The following is a 16,735-nucleotide window of genomic DNA, read 5'->3' on the forward strand; positions in this document are numbered from 1 at the left end:
GGGATATGGCCTAGTGGACAGTACTGGTCATAGATGGATGGTTGCACTAGAAGATCTTAGCAGTCTTTTCCAACCTTTTTCATTCAGTAATGCTATCCCAAAGGTCCTGGACCAGTACTGTAGTGAGACCAGCAATTGTCTCAAAATGAAGCCTTTGGTACTTCTAAGAAGCTCAGAACTTTGTGCTTTACAGCTCCCAGTGCTGTCTCCCCCTTCCCCTCAGAGGTGGTTGCAGTGCTTGCAGAGAGAATCTCAGTGTGCTCCAAGATGAGTGAGCCGTGTTCTCAGATTTCAGCTGCATTTTAACATGATGAAAAGCAAAGAAAGAATAAAAGCAAATCGTGCCAAAGCACGTCAAAATTAAATGGGCAAAGATGCATTCAGTGTGAGTGTAAGGATATCTATTAAGTGACGTAAACACAAAGAGAAGGAATAACATAAAAGTAAAAATAGCTGTATACTTATTTTTAATCTCTGTCTAATTTTGGTGGAATTGACTAAAACCTGTTTGAGAACAGGTGACTCATTTAGAGATGGTGAAAATAACAACGCTGCCATCAGGAATTACATGAAATGAATGCCAGACTTTGATTGCTGCTGTTTGCATTCCTTGTTTGTGTTCTCTGATGCATCCCATCTCTCTAGTTGTTTTAGCCTACAAACTTACACTTGTAAATACCTATGAATCCCACGGAAGGGGCTAACTGTTTTTAAAAGTAACTTTGGAAGTTTTAGGCCAGGGATTTAAATGAACTTCAGTGATAGAAATAGAGCTAATTTCTTCCAGATGTTCATTCTTCAAATGAATATTCTTTTTGGAGAAGCGTTTCAAAATAAGCCAGAGTAATAACAAATTAATCAATACTGTTATTGAATAATCTCATTATAAAAGGAATTTGAAATCCTATTTTAAAGTATGCTGATGGCTGTGGAGTTGTTTCTTCTTCTATTACAAACTTCCTAACCAAGGCCAGAGCTTCAGATTGTCTCGCTTCTGCCTTTTAATTAAGGTTCAGGAGTGACTGTCTTGTTTCTGCTTTTTTAATTAAGTTTCAGAAGTAGTGAAGAATAACTATTCCTTATTTTCTATAACCTGAACCTAATGTTAGATCCATCCTTGGGATCATTTGATTGTCTGTATAGGGAAGCGTAGACAGGTACTGACACAATGAACTCACAGTGCTTGCTGGTTGGAGGTCTCAAGCAAAGTGTATCCATGCAGACCCAGATTAGATCTGTCTATTTAAAAATAATACTTTGTGCTTCCTTCTGACCCTTGGGAGATCAACCAACATGAAGCGCTTAGCAACACTGTAGTGTTGAGGAGTTTCTATGCTTAAAAGTGAAGGAGAACAGGAGAAAGCTCCCTTCCTAGGGCATTCTTTACTTAGCAAGAGAACCTGTGGCTATTTTCCCCATTCAGATTTATGTTATGGGGAACACACACTTGATCTACTGTGAGCACTCAGCAAAGTTAAGTTTATTGCTGTCCAAGTTCCTCTTTCAGCATTTTTCCAAGCAAAGTTACAGCAAAGCATTGCAGCCTGCCTCAAAGGGCAGGTACATTAGCACTGTTACAGAAGCAAGAAAGGAATGAATTTCAGAATCCTTACGCTGCTTAATCTCAGTAGAATTTTATTGTTGCTAAATTTGTAGTAGGAATGGGTAGATGTTTATAGTTATAGTACTCTGGTGCAGAGGTTGGGGGAGATTCATTAGAGCAGTTAGGTTTCTGATTATCTTTGCAAGCAGAGATTGAGAAGTTTGCTGATATTCTGTCTGGAACGTACTCTGTTACCTGAAAGTGAGCATTAGACTTGAAGGAACAGTCAAGGTAAAAGATAATGAATGTGTAGTTAGCACTGCAACATCTTGTGACTTTCAGTTTTAAGTTTTGTTTCCCAGTATTCTGCAGATACCTTGGATGTGCCAGAGTTGCTTCTTGTAAGTTGTATGTGAATCCCTTGAAATGCACAAATGTGGGCTTAGATCTCTTTTCCCTGTTGTTATTTGGGGCTGCATGGAGGCAAGTAGCTCACTGCTGTTGCTGGTCTCCCCTGCCTTCTTTCTTCTAACTTAGTTTCTACATAATGATTGAGAGAGGTAGTTCAGGGATCCAGAACCTCATTTTCCAGATGAAAGTTGAGGTTGTAGGAAAGGATATGGCCCTCCTTTGAAGGAGCAGAGCCTCTGCATGTTGTTCAGACCCTTATTCTTCCCCTACCCCCCAAAACATTTGCTTCCCTCCTATCTTGCTTTCTGTTTGGGTGTTCTCTATTCCTCCTTTTACTTGTTAGAGGGCCTCTTCTTTCGTCTGGGCCCTCGCCCTTTGCTGTGTGTTCATCCTATCTTTGTTCTCCTGCACTACTCTGCCTCCCGGGACACTCTTGTCAAGTATCATTCGATATGATTTACTTCATTCAAAAGTAAAAGAGGCCAAGTCTTTTCAGAGATTTTTCTACCTAATTCAGGTTCATTTTTTCATTAGTATTTATGGGAAATAAAACTAACACCAGTGTTTGTGAGCTGTATCAAATTTTGAGGCAATTATGGGAGAAGTTGAAGCATTCAGTTGGCAATGAATTGGTCATCTACTTACTGCATCCTCAGGTGGTGCAGAGGTTGGAGCTTATGTGGTGACGTATTGCAGACAACTGTGGTATCAGATGATCATATTTATGGTAGCCATTGCATGAGCATTGTTTCTAGTGCTATGATATATTTATACTGTCAGGTTTTAGGGCTGTTTTATAAATATTCTGTCCACAAAAGCTAGTGGAACAATGATAGTTCTATTGTCAGTGGCCAGCAATTAAAAACCAGTTCTTTTTTTTCTGTTTCAGGCCATCGATGAGCCTCCCTATCTTACAGTGGGCACTGATGTGAGTGCAAAGTATAGAGGAGCCTTCTGTGAAGCCAAGATCAAGACAGCAAAAAGACTTGTCAAAGTCAAGGTATTTGATTTTCCTTTAAACGTGTTTATTTTGGGGGGAAGGGCTAAAGGGGAAGTAATCTGTGTTCAAAATGCTTCTTCCCTTGGAGTTTGGCAATGCAGTTATTACAATAACAATAAGCTTGTTGTTGTTGGGGGTAGGAGGGGTTCTTCCTACACTCTTCCCCACACAGCTGAATACATCTTGTTTCTTTCACTGCTTTGTCATCCGTCTGCCTCCACTATCTGTGGCCTTCAGTGCCATAGGCTGACCTGAAGTAACTTATTGCAATGGCAAGTAAGTGTATGTGTGGGATAATGTCATGAAGAACAGTGTTTGGGCTTATCTTTGTTACGTAGTAAGTCTTGGTGTAGAAAGGCCTTATATTTCTGCTGCAAGTGTTGCCCTAAAAGCTTCTAATGTGGGAGCAGGTGACCTTAATCTTACATGGAAATATAATTGGACAAGGATCAAGAGCACTTACGTAGAAGAAAATATATTTATAGTAACAGTATTTTTCTTACCTACTTGGAAAAGAAGTGAAAAATGTACTGTGGGTGGAAGTAATCCCATACAGAAGTGTTTCCATCATAAACTGCTGTGCAATGCTTGGTTGATTTTGCTTATGGCAAGTATAGGGGACAGAACAGACTGTTTCTAAAAGCCCTGATGGGAAGGATATCGTCACATATGATGATTAATGTTAACTGTAATGAGAAGATGCTGGTCTTAAATCTGACATCTTTAAAAAGTCGTAACTATTAAAGGCATCAGCTGGTTTATGTTTTACAGCACCATTAAGCTTAAGCTATTAAGTACTGGTATTTAGGCTGTAAGGCATCAGTATTTAAGGACAGGAATTGTGTTGTGCCTACATCAGTGAAGTATTAACTACTACCAGCTCAAGAGGATTTTTAGCCCACCTTCTTAAATGTTCACTTGCACTTTAGTGTTGTCCGTTGAGAAACATTTTTGTATGACTTTACTTGTAGCCTGGTCACTGCATTGTTGTTAGAAAGAGGTTGAAATGGAACAGCTGTGCAGGAGAAAAAGTCTTCACTGTTACTGTGTAACACAGAGCAGTTAAGCCCTGGTACTGTTACTCCTTTGTAGGGTGTTTCTTGATAATGTGTTTTGTTTGTGAGTTCAGTAGCAGTATCTCTTCACACTGATTTTCTCCGCCAGGTATGGATTGTCCCTGAATTTAGCAGTGATCCCTTGATTTTTCTGTTTCTGGCACTTGCAGTTTTCCTCCAGTGTTGGCTCTAAACAGAATTTTTATTATGAAGTGGTGTCATTTGTCTGGAATTTGGGTAGTTTACCTGCTGCGTTTATTTTCCAGTTACCTAACTGACTTTCTTTTGGCACCAAGACATTTTATGCCCTATTCTCCTTTGCGTTAGGAGTTCTCCTACTTGCCAGCAAAGCCTGTATTTATCTGTATTCATAACAGAGATTTTAGTTGGAAGCTTTCATTTAGGTTTTGTAACTAGTTGCTCTGGGAAAGGAGAGTGGCAACATCTTTTTTTTCAGTGTAGATTTGCATCATCTTCAGGCAAGTAAAATACACTTAATTGCTTCTCCTTTTAACTGCTTTCCTCTGCAAATTCCACTTCCTAGAAGATACTAAGGAATTACCTCCATAATAACTTTTCCATCATTAACATAATTGTTTTAATAATAATTTAATAAATTTATTTAATGTAACTCAATTGCAGAGTGTTTATCATTTCAATATCAGTGGGTGCCGTGCTTCATAGGTTAGTAGTCTTTGGCAACTTCCGTACATAGTACAGAATTTTACTTTAAACAACATATCAGCATCACACAAATTGCCATGGAAAGAAGTAGAACTTAAGAGTTGCCTGGACTTGTGGAAGGTGTTGAAGGCAATATAAATTTGACTGAAGAGCAAGACTTAAATGTTAGTGGCAGTCCACTTCCTCTTCATCAGTTATAGCTTCTCTTAGGGATGTTTAATCCTGTTTATTTTAACAGTGTCTTCTAAAATGCAACTAGCACTGTCATTTTCGCCCACTGATTTTAAACAGGTTGACTTGATGATCAGATCTGATTTCTGTTAATACCCAGGTTTGGGTTTTTTTGAACATGTCTTAAGGTCTGAAGAGCTGAAAACAGCTGGAATTAAAATCCTCTGAAAAAGAGGCAGAGCCCCAATGCACTGTTTAAAGACAAACCTGCAATAGCAATATTGCAACTGCGGTAGCAGTTTGACGTGTACTTCTTTTATCTTAGCATGTTGTAACTCGCTCATGGCGTGGGCTATAATTCCTTTTAACTATAAAATACACTTAAAGATAGTTACAGAAGGTGAATTAAACTGGGTGTCTCTAAAACAGAATGAATGGACCGGATATTTCAACTGAGTAACCAAAGATGTGTTCATCTGAACTTCAAAATTTTGATTTTTATGTAAGTCACCATCAGGCTTAGGTTCAGAAGAGCAGCCCTAGCTCTGTTAATCCCTCTCTCTTTATGTGTCTTTCAAGTTATAAAATGTGTCTTGTCTCTATTTGTCAGACAGGAGGTGTTTGCCACCAGTAGGAGGATGATGTGGCTTTAAGAGGAGTATATTTTCAGTTGATATTGCTGTGGTTTTAACAGAAAATCAACAAGATCACTCTTCCATAAACTATTGCCTCTAGAGCAGTAAAACGTTTTAGTGCATTTATTTTCTAATCAGCCAGTCACGGTGGGCTCTCCTCCATCATAGCTATCGGTTTTGTTCTCAGCTGTTTGATACTCTCAAGGTTTGTATAACTCTTAAATTCTCTCCCTGAGGTACCTAAGTAGGAGAACTTGTATTAGAAAACACTTTTCTGACGGAAATTTTGCTATTGCTGTGTTTTACAGAAGAGCCTCAGTAATTGTGAGAACATAATTTTGGGCACCCTTGTGAGCTAAATCCTACAGCCTGGTGTAGAGAGGTTGCTCTCCAGACATAATGCCTTCTGTTTATTTCTCTGGAAACTACAACAGATACACAAAGCAGAATGTAGCACCATTTAATAGAGCAAATTCTCAGCTACAGAAAGAGCACTATTTTTCAACATAGTTATCACCATTAGGTTTGCATTTTCACCAGTCGTGAATGAGAACCTGCATGCTGAGTTTGTAAAAATCTGCACTAGCAGAGATGACCAGCTGTCACCACTGCTGAAACACATCACCCAGTGCCTCACTGTGCTCACTTCCACCGTTTGGTCTCCGTGAGCATTCAGCAAATGTTGATGAATGTCAATGGGTGTCTATTTTCCATATGGAGGTATTCAATTCCACACTTTTGCTTCATATGCTCTTCTATATCAGTTGCCGTTATGTCAAACTACCGCTTTGCTACCATCTGTCATGCAGCAACAACATGATGAAATATTGCTGGGAAGGTTTAACCTGTACTGCCATACCACCACCATGCACCTCCAACATTGTGAGCCAATGTAATAAAATAGGAGGCATCAGTTTTGGAGCAGCACTTGCAGCAATGCTGTAGCTGAGAGTTAATGTTTAGCAGCTGAATCTCAAATGACACTGTTAGCTATTGTGAGTACTAAATAAAATGTCAAACGCTTACAATGAACAGGTTTGCTCTGGTGAGCTTTAGAACCTCCTTTGCAGGTATTTACAAACTGTGCCCATTTGTAATGCCAGAGTTTTCTCAAGGTTTCCCTGAATTTAAAGCAAGAATGGAAGTAAAGTTTCAAGTGCAGTTTCTCTGAGGAAAGTGTGCGTAGGGTTAAAGAATTCCTACATCATTGGCTGTTAAATAAAAAATACCTCAGATATATTTACAGGATTTACTTTTTTTTGGGGCTAAAAATGTAGCTGTCTGGACATTTACTTCTAGTTTCTAGCTTGTTGCTGGCTTGGCTGACATGCACTGAATGGCCAGAGTATTTTCTTTGGGTTGTTTATTTTGTTCAGTTGATAGCTGTATCCTCTATGATTTTATGTGAGTCTTTCAGTAGCAAGGAAAATGCACTTTAATAAGCAGCAGCAAAAAATCCCACACATTACGTGGGTTTAGATATGAGTGCTAAAAGTGGTTTGATTTCAGAGCACTGAAATGTAAACATTTCTTAACTTATTTACACTTAGAACATTGGAACTTCCTTCTTTCTTGGTATGGCACTAACACAGTATGATTACATTCATTCAGAGACCTGCAAAGATTGTTTTGAGCTGCTCAATAGCATCGATAAACTGTTGTTTGTCCCTTCTGTTAATGTAACAGGTCAATTGTGAAAGGTTAAAAAAATAAAGTTTTGGCAGCTAAGAAGTTTTCCTCATTTTTAAAACATGTGAATGAAAGTTTCAGCAGGTGGAATGACTGTGGTGACTAACTGCAAGATGCGACTAAGAGAAGAGCTATTGACATTTGCATGTTCTTAGACTGCTCAATTATGCCAAGTGATTGTCGGTTCATTTATATATTTTAGGTAACTTTTAGGCATGATTCTTCAACAGTGGAAGTACAGGATGACCACATAAAGGGCCCTTTAAAGGTAAGAAACTTGCTTTATATCTTGCAGGGGCTTTGAGAAGCATTCTTTAGTATTTGAAATAAACATGTATATGCACTATGAGGTGAAAGTGGAAGGCTTATTTTATTACGTAAGCTAGATAAAACTCGAGCGTTTAAGGTAATGCTGCAGTGCTAAAGTTGATGAACTCTTCGTGTTAAGCTTCCCACTGTAGTTAAGGAGATGCAGCACACTGGCTGATGCAACCCTCTTTGTTCTTGGACTTAAATCTAAGAAGTTTGGCTGGCCCCGATTTCTAGCTACTGTTGCTTTGGAAAACACAGCTAGAGCAAAAACTGGGCAAAAGCTCTTATACAAGAGAATGACATCACTGAGACTGGTTCTTGTTCCCCACCTGCTGGCAGGAAATAATCAGCTCAGTTAAGTTGGCTTATTTTAGCGGGGAGAAAGAGAAGTTTTAGAGTACAAACAGATTCAAATGAAGCTGCAGAAGTGTAGTATATTTAACTATGTCTATAGTAATTAACTTCATTGGCTGAATAAAAAGGTGTTAACTTCATTGTCTGTTTTAGAATCTTTCCAGAACTAAGTGGCTTTTGTATTTTAGGTAGGAACTGTTGTGGAAGTGAAGAATCCAGATGGAACATACCAGGAAGCAGTTATCAACAAATTAACAGATGCAAGTTGGTATACTGTAGGTAAGATAAACAGTAAAGTATTTGAAGAGAACTATTGACTTAAATATATGAGTGACCTATATTTTTCTTGGACATGTCTTAAGCATGGCAAGAGAAATTTTTTGGAGATGCTTTTTTATATTCAAGGTTTGTAGTTTAAAAACAAAAAAACCCACACAAAATATCAGCATTTCTTTTTGTGTTTTTATTGGAAACATCTCTCATCACAATGTGAAACTGAGATGTGAAATAAGGATTAAGTGAGCTGCTCTGTGATTGGGTATTTCTTAGTGTATGCAATAACAGTAAATGTTATTAAATATTCCAAACATTAACAGTTTGTTTTGTTTTTTTTTTAAACACAGATCACAATACTTATTTTCCCCCCACTTTTATACTTTGCCCTGATAACAACTGCTATAAAATCAAAGTCATAGATTTTTTTTTCTCATTTTTTTTAAAGTTTCCTGTTTATTTTCCCTATTCTAGTTTCATACTTCAGATGATGTATCCACATACCCACATACAAGCCTTGATTATTACTGTAATTTTGCGTAGGCTTTAGAGTCGTGAGTTTTCATCATTGATGCTGTATGGAATCAGATCAGTCTATCCCGGGGAGAGCAGGTCAATGGTAGAATGATAACAGACTTTCCACCTGTGCATTGGTGCTAATAAACCTGTAACAGGAACTTCTTGAGAAGTTGAGTATTTGTCTCCGTGATTGATACTGTGCGTGTGGGAGGATGGAGGACTAGATCTTGAAAGAAGCTTGTCAAGAATTACTTGTATTGAGATGCTAAGAGTTGTTAGTGCCTAAAGCACTGTTGAACGCTTTGGGAGAGTTTTCCCAACCTTGGTTCTTTCAGAAAGGAACAGAGGTGTGAGTTTACATTTGATCTTCTACATAAGCATTGTAGAAAATATTTCAGTTTTCCTATTGAAGTACAGTGTATGAGTAAAGGAGAAACAAGGCAAGGATAGGGTGAAACATGCTGTATAAAGATATTCATTGATATTATAGATACCTCTGGTAATTAGTACAGAGGCAGATCAGATGTGAGAGATTCTAAGAACAGAATGGTATAGCTGGTGTTAGAATGGAGTGTGCACATAGAAAGTTTTTGAGAAAGCTTGTATTTAATACTTCAGCAATAAGAATGAGATAGGAGCCAGTGCAGATTAAATTCTGAAGATAGGTGTCATGGAACTGGTTTGTAAATCAAAGTAGATATCTGTCAAAAATCCTGCACTCGAGAAAGAGGAAGAAGAGAGATGTGATAGTAGATAAAAGCAGCCTTGTTGACCTTGCAGAATCAGTAAAAGCATCACAGCTGGTGACAATAATGCATTTAAGAGAGAACTGACTCTAGCAGTAGATGGTTTGAATAATCTTTTAGCCAGGACAGTGAGTTAAGTGGGTCTGAAATTCACCTTGTAGGCAGTGATGACTGCATATGTGAGTGAAAGTCTTGCTTCAAGGAATAGTCAAAATTTACCATTTTACCAATTTAGAAAAATTTTAGAAGTAGCACACTTCTTAACCAGTGGGGTTATCTAATGTTATCCTACCATTTGTGAGAAGTATCAAAGTACTTACATCATTAATGATTCCATGAGTAAAATTACTTACCTTTGGAAAGTAAGACTTTATGGAAGAACAGGTCTGAGGTAGTGGCATTCCAGAAGTTAATGTGTTACCATTTGTGCCACTGCAGCAGTGGTGTGTAGAAATAACAGTAACTGTTGTTCCTGTGTTGAAGTAGTCTGACTCCCTTCTGCACCTTTTTTCATCATTATACTGCTGGTTTTGCTTTTTTTCCTTTCTTGCAGTTTCAGGTGCAATGTTTTAAAGTGTAGTACGTGTTTTTATGTCTGCTTTTAGTTAGTTTTGAAGATGTCCCATCAGGTTTGAATTTCGTGTGCGTTAAAGCCTTATCTGCTATAGGGGCCACACAGTCTTAAAGACTGATCGTGCTTTTCCATTCACTGTGTTAGGGAACAAGGTTAAGGATCCCTCTGACAGGGAAGTGACCACAAGCAGATTACCACATAGGATACGTAACCTGCCTGCCTACCTAGCTCTGAATGGGTTTACCCTTGTTGTAGTCAGCTTATCCCATGAAGAGGATAGGCTTTTTTTTTTTTTTTTTAATCTCTCATTATGTAAGGACACTCAGTTATGTTAATTAACACTAACTGAATTAGGATCCTGCTGCCTTCTACTTCACTTAACCAAAGGAGATCTTAATTGCAGATTGACCATTTGAGATGTACCTCAGAAGTTGGTGTGTTCTCTTGTGCAGCCCTTTTTACTTTTTCAACAAATTTTTAAGTGTCAGGTGTGCATCCATAATTGTTGTTTTTCACTAAACCATACTCAACAATTAGTGTAGTGAAAAACACAGAATGGTAATCTTAAGGGGTGGGGTTTTTCTTGTTCTTTAATAGTAGTGGATTATAGGGATGAAAAAAAAAAATCCCAGAACTAGGTACTAGTTACTTCTTTATTAAATAAATACTAGTCCGGAGTTTTGATGTACCTTGGTTGTTTTTTTATCATATTTTAATTAGTAAATGTTGGAACTAGAGTGTTGTACCCGCTATTCGATGACATGGCTGAAAACTAAGCTCTAATCATGCCAGGCGTCTTCTGCTGGTTGACAGCCATTCTCTGAACACTGTTATTTTGCCTCCTGTTTGTAAAAGTGTTTATGTATTTTTCCTTTTCTACCACATGATTAAATTTTAATGAGTCAAACTCAGCAGTACTGTTGATTGACAAAAGAGAGCTTAAGTGAGAGTGAAAGAGAGTTACTAATATCCCCATTTTGAAAAAACAAATATTTTTTTCTTTTTTTCCCCTCTTCACTATGTATTACTTGGTGACAGTGTTTGATGATGGTGATGAGAAGACTCTCAGACGCTCTTCACTGTGTTTAAAAGGAGAGCGGCATTTTGCAGAAAGTGAGGTGAGTGACTGATTTTAAGACTACTCTTTATTTAGAAAAGAATGTATCTTTTGTACCTCAGTCTTTAATATGTTGTGTCCATCCATATGACTAGAAATAATGGTTGTGTAAAATACACCTTGAATAGTTTGGATTCTGTTTGTTAAAACTTGGGAATAGAGCTGAATTTCACTAAGCTTTGTAAGTTGAAGAATACAGTAAATGTTCTGTGTTTTTCACTTTTGTATTAGTAATGGTCTGTGGATTGTGGGTCACACAGAAAGCAGCCATCACATTGCTTTACATGTTGAAAAAATCTGTAAATATCCATTGCAAAAAAAATCATAATATGGTATGCAATAAATAAATATACATCTTTAGGCATCTCACTACTATTGGGTTTTAGTAAGTGATTAAACTATTTTGTGACAGCCAATAAACTTGACAGGTCAGTACAAACAACTTGCAGGTACAATTCAGAGGAATGTGTTTACTTTGGAAGACGTTACGCCTTCTTTCAAAGAAGGAAAAAGCCTTGTCTAAAACAAAAACAAGTAGTGCACACATACCAGGAGCCTTCAAATCTGGAATGATTCTTTTAAATTGATATTGCCTTTTAAATAGGTAACAGCAGCCTTGAAGATGCTGGAGGTCTTTGAGGCGCTTGTGTTGCTGTTTTAGTAGTCTTGCTGATCGAAGGAAGTTTTCTTTCTCTCCATCTTGTTTGGTTGCTAGTAATACTCAGTACTGGAACAACTTGAACATTGTTTTGGAATGCATCCCATGTCAGCTACACATTTTTGTTAGTAAATCAGTCTGTTTGCTGCTACTGGGTTAGCTCCCTGTTTCATTTTATATGGGAACCTTTGTAGATGGTTCAGTATTTAGTTAGTTGGGTGATAGGACATAGGCAAGAATTCATCCTGTAGAGATGAAATATCCCAGGTCAGCAGAATACCTGATACTCCATTCTCTGACTTTGGATGATCCAAAGACAGGACTTTGGTAAAATACTTGTATACGTGTGTTTAGGATGAAAATTAATTTTGTTTGGGTATAAGGGAGAAGGAGTGCTTTAAAGGAAACACACGCAAAAGCACATGCACAAAAACCCCACACAGAACTATTTCTATTAGACCTTAAAGCAGTGACATTATTCTAGCATTTTTCTTTGGTAATGAGTCAGTCTGTATTGGCAAAAATTTTTTTAATGTGGTAATAGGAACTTGCATTTTGAAGAATAACTTACACAGCTCTCATGAGTTTATATGCCTGTATTTTTATGTATTTATTTTTGTATTTCAACAGACTTTAGATCAGCTTCCACTCACAAATCCTGAACACTTTGGGACTCCTGTTATAGGAAAGAAAACAAACAGGGGAAGGAGATCAAATCATATGTAAGTTTAATGTCTTTATATCTGTGTTTTTATTAAATTGTGAAGCTCTCAATATGTTTTCTTATTAGCTGTTGTATGTTCAGACTATAAACAGGCAAAAACATCATCAACAACAAACTACTCCGCAAGCTATATGAGAAGTGTTGTTCAGGGCTCAGACTGAAAGTCAGCTTTTCCTGCGTTGCTGCATGGAAGAATTACATCATTTTCATGTTATCAGTACTTAAAATGGTGGCAGATATTGACAAGTGGGCTTTGACAATCTATTGAATTTCAACTAAAAACATTATGACACAGTCTTTGTTTAGCTTGAATTGAAGTGTTTGTAGAAGGCACTGGAAACCTCATGTAGTCTTTTGGTTTCCTATTACAGGGTCTCTGAAGAGCTTTTAGAAATAGAATAGTATTATGGTCTGCAGCAAAGCTTTCTGATAGAAAAATAACAGTCAAGAGTAGTGACTTGATTTCCTGGGTGCTGGAATTTGTAGTAGTTGGGAACATGAAACGACGTTATGAAAAAACTGTTTTTGTTGTTGTTTTTTCATTTTTAAGTTTTGAGGGAGTAATGGCAAAGATGGGGAAGGAGTTGGAGTGCTTGGATTATCCCTTCATGCTTTGTCTTTGTAATAGTTGCTACCAAGCATTGCCCTGTGTTTGTTCAGGTAGTAGGGTTTTTTTTGTTCTTTAGTGTTTTTTTTTTTTGTGTGTGTGTGGTTTTTGATTGTTTGTTTGTTTTACTTCTGTAATGTAGCGAAGGAAAAAGACAAGCTGGCACACACAGCAAACATGATTGCTGCCCCCCTGGTGTCTGAGTTGTTTTCTCCTCTGTTTCCCTAACTGTACAGGATGTTGTTATGGCAAAAAGAGCACACTTATTTTTATCTTATGGTTCATACTGACTGAACTGAGTAAAAAGACAAATTGTACAGCTGATGGTAAGCTCAACTACACTGTGATCTCTCCAAGATAGCCCTGGCATTCTATTGTCCTTGACTTATTCTTTTCCCACAAGAATTTCTCAAAGCCCAGGAAACACCCTAAAAGAATTCCATCATGTGTTTATAAAGAAATAATTAATTAAAAAAAAAACCAAACAGTTTTGGGGAGAAATAATGCTTTTATTAATGCTGCAATTAATGTCAGATGGAGTAGAGAGAACAAAACAGGGTAGTTAAGCTTAGACTTTAAAAACAAAAAGCAAATGCTAATGAAAAGTGAGCCTTCTGTTAACACGGAGCTTTGTGCATAGAGATAGTTATGGGGAAAACAGAAGTTAGCTTTTAAATTCTGCATTAAATGCTTATTGAATATGCTTGTATTTTTTGAGTTAACTTGCAAAGTGAGTAGTCAAAAATGTAATATTTAATAATAGAAAAACAATAATGTGTGTATGTGTAGCGACTGATGCTGCATATGTTTTTTAACTGATTGCATTTCGTTTTATTTGGAGCCATTTCTTACATTTCAAGTCTCCATATGGTTAAAATCAGCTATAACTTCATCCTGGAACAGCCAAAACAATGACCTGAAACCTTTCTATAATTAAAATACATTTGCATCTTTGTTTGTCTACTTATGTTCCTACACTTTGTTCTGTATGAAATTGAAGTAGTCATTGCAACATATCAGTGCAGATTATTTAAAGAGCTATTTTGGGATAAAGAGACTTTTTTTCTCTCTTTGCTGTTTATCTTCGTAGCTGACGTTTCTTCATAGATTTGGAGATCTGTTCTTTTAAAATAGTCATTCTGTTCTGTGTGGAAGACGACAGCAGGCTTGTAGATGATGGCTGTTAAAGTAAAACCATAGAGAGATTAAAGTTGGTTCAAAACTGCAACTGCCACTGTATTTTTGAACAGTATTTTTGAACTGGGGCAAAATTAAGATTTTGAACATTCTGGTCGTGCATTTCTATTCTTCCATGTGGATGTTTATTGTCTTTCTGTATTGTTTTTTTTCTCTCCTGGCAGGTATTACTTGTACATATGCATTTCTGAGTTTGTAATGGTTTAGTTACTGTATTTTTTATTTATAAATATAGTTATTTATGAAGACGTAAAATAATGTTATTCATTATTAGTTTAAAATACTTGACTTCAGTTCAAGTCAGTATTGTTTCTGCTATTTTTGACAGTTGTGTTGCTTGTAATTATAGTAGGCAGGAGATTTGAGTGGTTGAGTTTTAAGTCTTTTTCTATTGTTCAGTCCTGAAGAAGAATCTTCATCCTCTTCCAGCGATGAAGATGAAGATGATAGGAAACAGAGTGATGAGTTGCTAGGAAAAGTTGTGTGTGTCGATTGCTTCAGTGTGGATAAAAAGAAAACCCTGTGGTTTCCAGCCTTGGTAAGAATTTTACCTTTAATTTTTTAAAGTTCTGTGTGTTGCTAGACAGCAAAGAAAGGTGGTTTCTGTTGTGTTTCCTTTTCAGTAGATTTATCTACATTGTTAGTTGAACTTGATACATTTCTTGGATGTTATAGTATTCATAGGAAACACTGTATATGTAAATACTTCTATTTATGCAAACTCATTGCTAACGAGGGTTTAGTTTTTCCAAACAGTCAGAGCTCATTGACCTACTTCTAGCTTGGCAGTGTTTCGTAGTACTACCAAACTAATACTGGAGGGCTTTCAACCTGTGTTTTTGTATATCATTTTTCTGAAGTAGCAATATCAAGAGAGAAGTCCTTCTAAGTGTAAAGAGAAAGCTTAGTAATTAAGTAGGCATTACTTTGAAATGCTTGAATCGTTTCTCCTTGACAGTGCTGACAGTGATTTTATTGAATTTTAAGAAGAGTTGTTTGAAACAATGCTGCTTTGACATTAAACTCTTGGTAGTGTTTGCAGTAACTCTCAGTTCCAACTTTCTAGTCATCACCTCCTGAGTCTTGTAATGTAGTCCAGAGGCTTTCCAGAAGGATTTGTTTTGAAAGAGTTGGTGGGAGAGGATGAGTCATTGCAGTCTCTTTTACAGCAAAGGAGAGGGCAGTAGATGTGGCGATGAGATAACCCTGCTGATGAAAGATAGCTTTAAGAGAATTTTTCAGTAGCAGACAAGAAAACTGACCTGTTTCTTTACTGAAAGCTGTCAACGAATTTGATACAATACCGCCTACCTGCTGTTGATAACTGTGCTGCAGTTATACTCTGTGAATGGGTCAGTTTGCTGGCCTGCTTTTTCTCATGCTGCTGTTAGGCCTTGTGATAATCCACATAACCGACAGCAGTGTTTCCTGTGTAGACTCGGGTAGCTAATCTGCTTGCGTGGGGTGGAATGGATAATTAGGATAACTGGGAGTTAGGTCTTAAGAATTAACGAAGCTCTGTTGCTCATTCTTCCAGGGTATACAAAAAAAATGCATGCTGTTATTTCTTTAGCTTTCATTTGGGGGATGGAGTAGCTTGTTCTGTGTGGAAGGTTCCCTGCAGTAAATGAGAAGCAGCAAAGGGATCAAGTTGGAAGGTGGATCTTGTTAACTCTGAAGTAGCTTATCCTAGATTAACTGTTACTTCAGTAATCAGGTTTACAGTTTTGCAAATAAATATGGTATTTAACCTTAAAGGTTATATCAAATAATAAATGTATTGCCCAAATAGCTTCTTTCCCCTCCTATATCTGTGATGCTCTGTTCTTTTATCTTTTCAAGTATTACTTGTGCTTTATCAACAAAGTAATTTTATTTTGTTTCTGAGCAGTTTTGCTTAATTTGTATAGCATGGCTGACTGTAATTATGTGGATAATAAGCTGAAAAGGCAGGCCTCATATGTTGAGGAATATGCATCTCCAAAATGCTTCACTTTATTATTAATGATTCCATATACGGATACAGTTAGTGGCTAATTGTATTTAAAATAAACAAAAAGGTCTGGCAGTTGCTCTTTCTGTTAGGTAGTGTGCTTGGTAAGCTTGATAGTATTATTTAGTTAGAATATATACTTAAAGGCTTTTGGAAATTACAGTTAGGAAATCTTTTCACAGCTTTTTCAGAAAACTGGGCTTACATAGGATCATCTCTCTCATTCTTCTATAAATACAATGAAGTTTGTTTTGCAAGGAAATCAAGAAGACTTGATTTAGGGAAAATTGAGATTGTGCCATTGTGTGTAAGGCATTAGATGAGATTGTGGCGAGCTGTTTTCTAACCTGTGAATGGATTTCTGACCGCTACAAACTTGAGGCTGCTAGAAAACCGGTAGCTGAAGTCAGGCCAACTTATCAGTCTTTAAAGAGCTTGGAGATGGTCTATTTTAAATGGGGAATTATTACTGT

General features: G+C 37.1%; 1 protein-coding gene across 6 annotated transcripts in view; it reads left to right on the plus strand.

Moving 5' to 3' along the window:
• ARID4B (AT-rich interaction domain 4B) overlaps window positions 1–16,735 on the plus strand; it is a 79,457-nt gene that overhangs the window by 24,145 nt on the left and 38,577 nt on the right. For 4 of the 6 annotated variants that reach the window (XR_014944740.1, XM_032443315.2, XM_085543372.1 and 1 more), the window contains exons 3-8: window positions 2,844–2,954; window positions 7,391–7,456; window positions 8,043–8,133; window positions 11,005–11,084; window positions 12,372–12,463; window positions 14,669–14,807. Coding sequence is in view for 5 of the 6 variants with exons in the window: in XM_032443315.2 (XP_032299206.2) it covers window positions 2,844–2,954; window positions 7,391–7,456; window positions 8,043–8,133; window positions 11,005–11,084; window positions 12,372–12,463; window positions 14,669–14,807 (579 nt within the window). In the remaining variant the exon portion in view is untranslated. The remainder of the gene's footprint in view (window positions 1–2,843; window positions 2,955–7,390; window positions 7,457–8,042; window positions 8,134–11,004; window positions 11,085–12,371; window positions 12,464–14,668; window positions 14,808–16,735) is intronic. The other 2 variants (XM_085543370.1, XM_085543371.1) reach the window with 1 other exon arrangement.

This window comes from Coturnix japonica, chromosome 3 (genome assembly GCF_054131305.1).
Source record: "Coturnix japonica strain WE chromosome 3, WE-NBRP24, whole genome shotgun sequence".
NCBI lineage: Eukaryota > Metazoa > Chordata > Aves > Galliformes > Phasianidae > Coturnix > Coturnix japonica.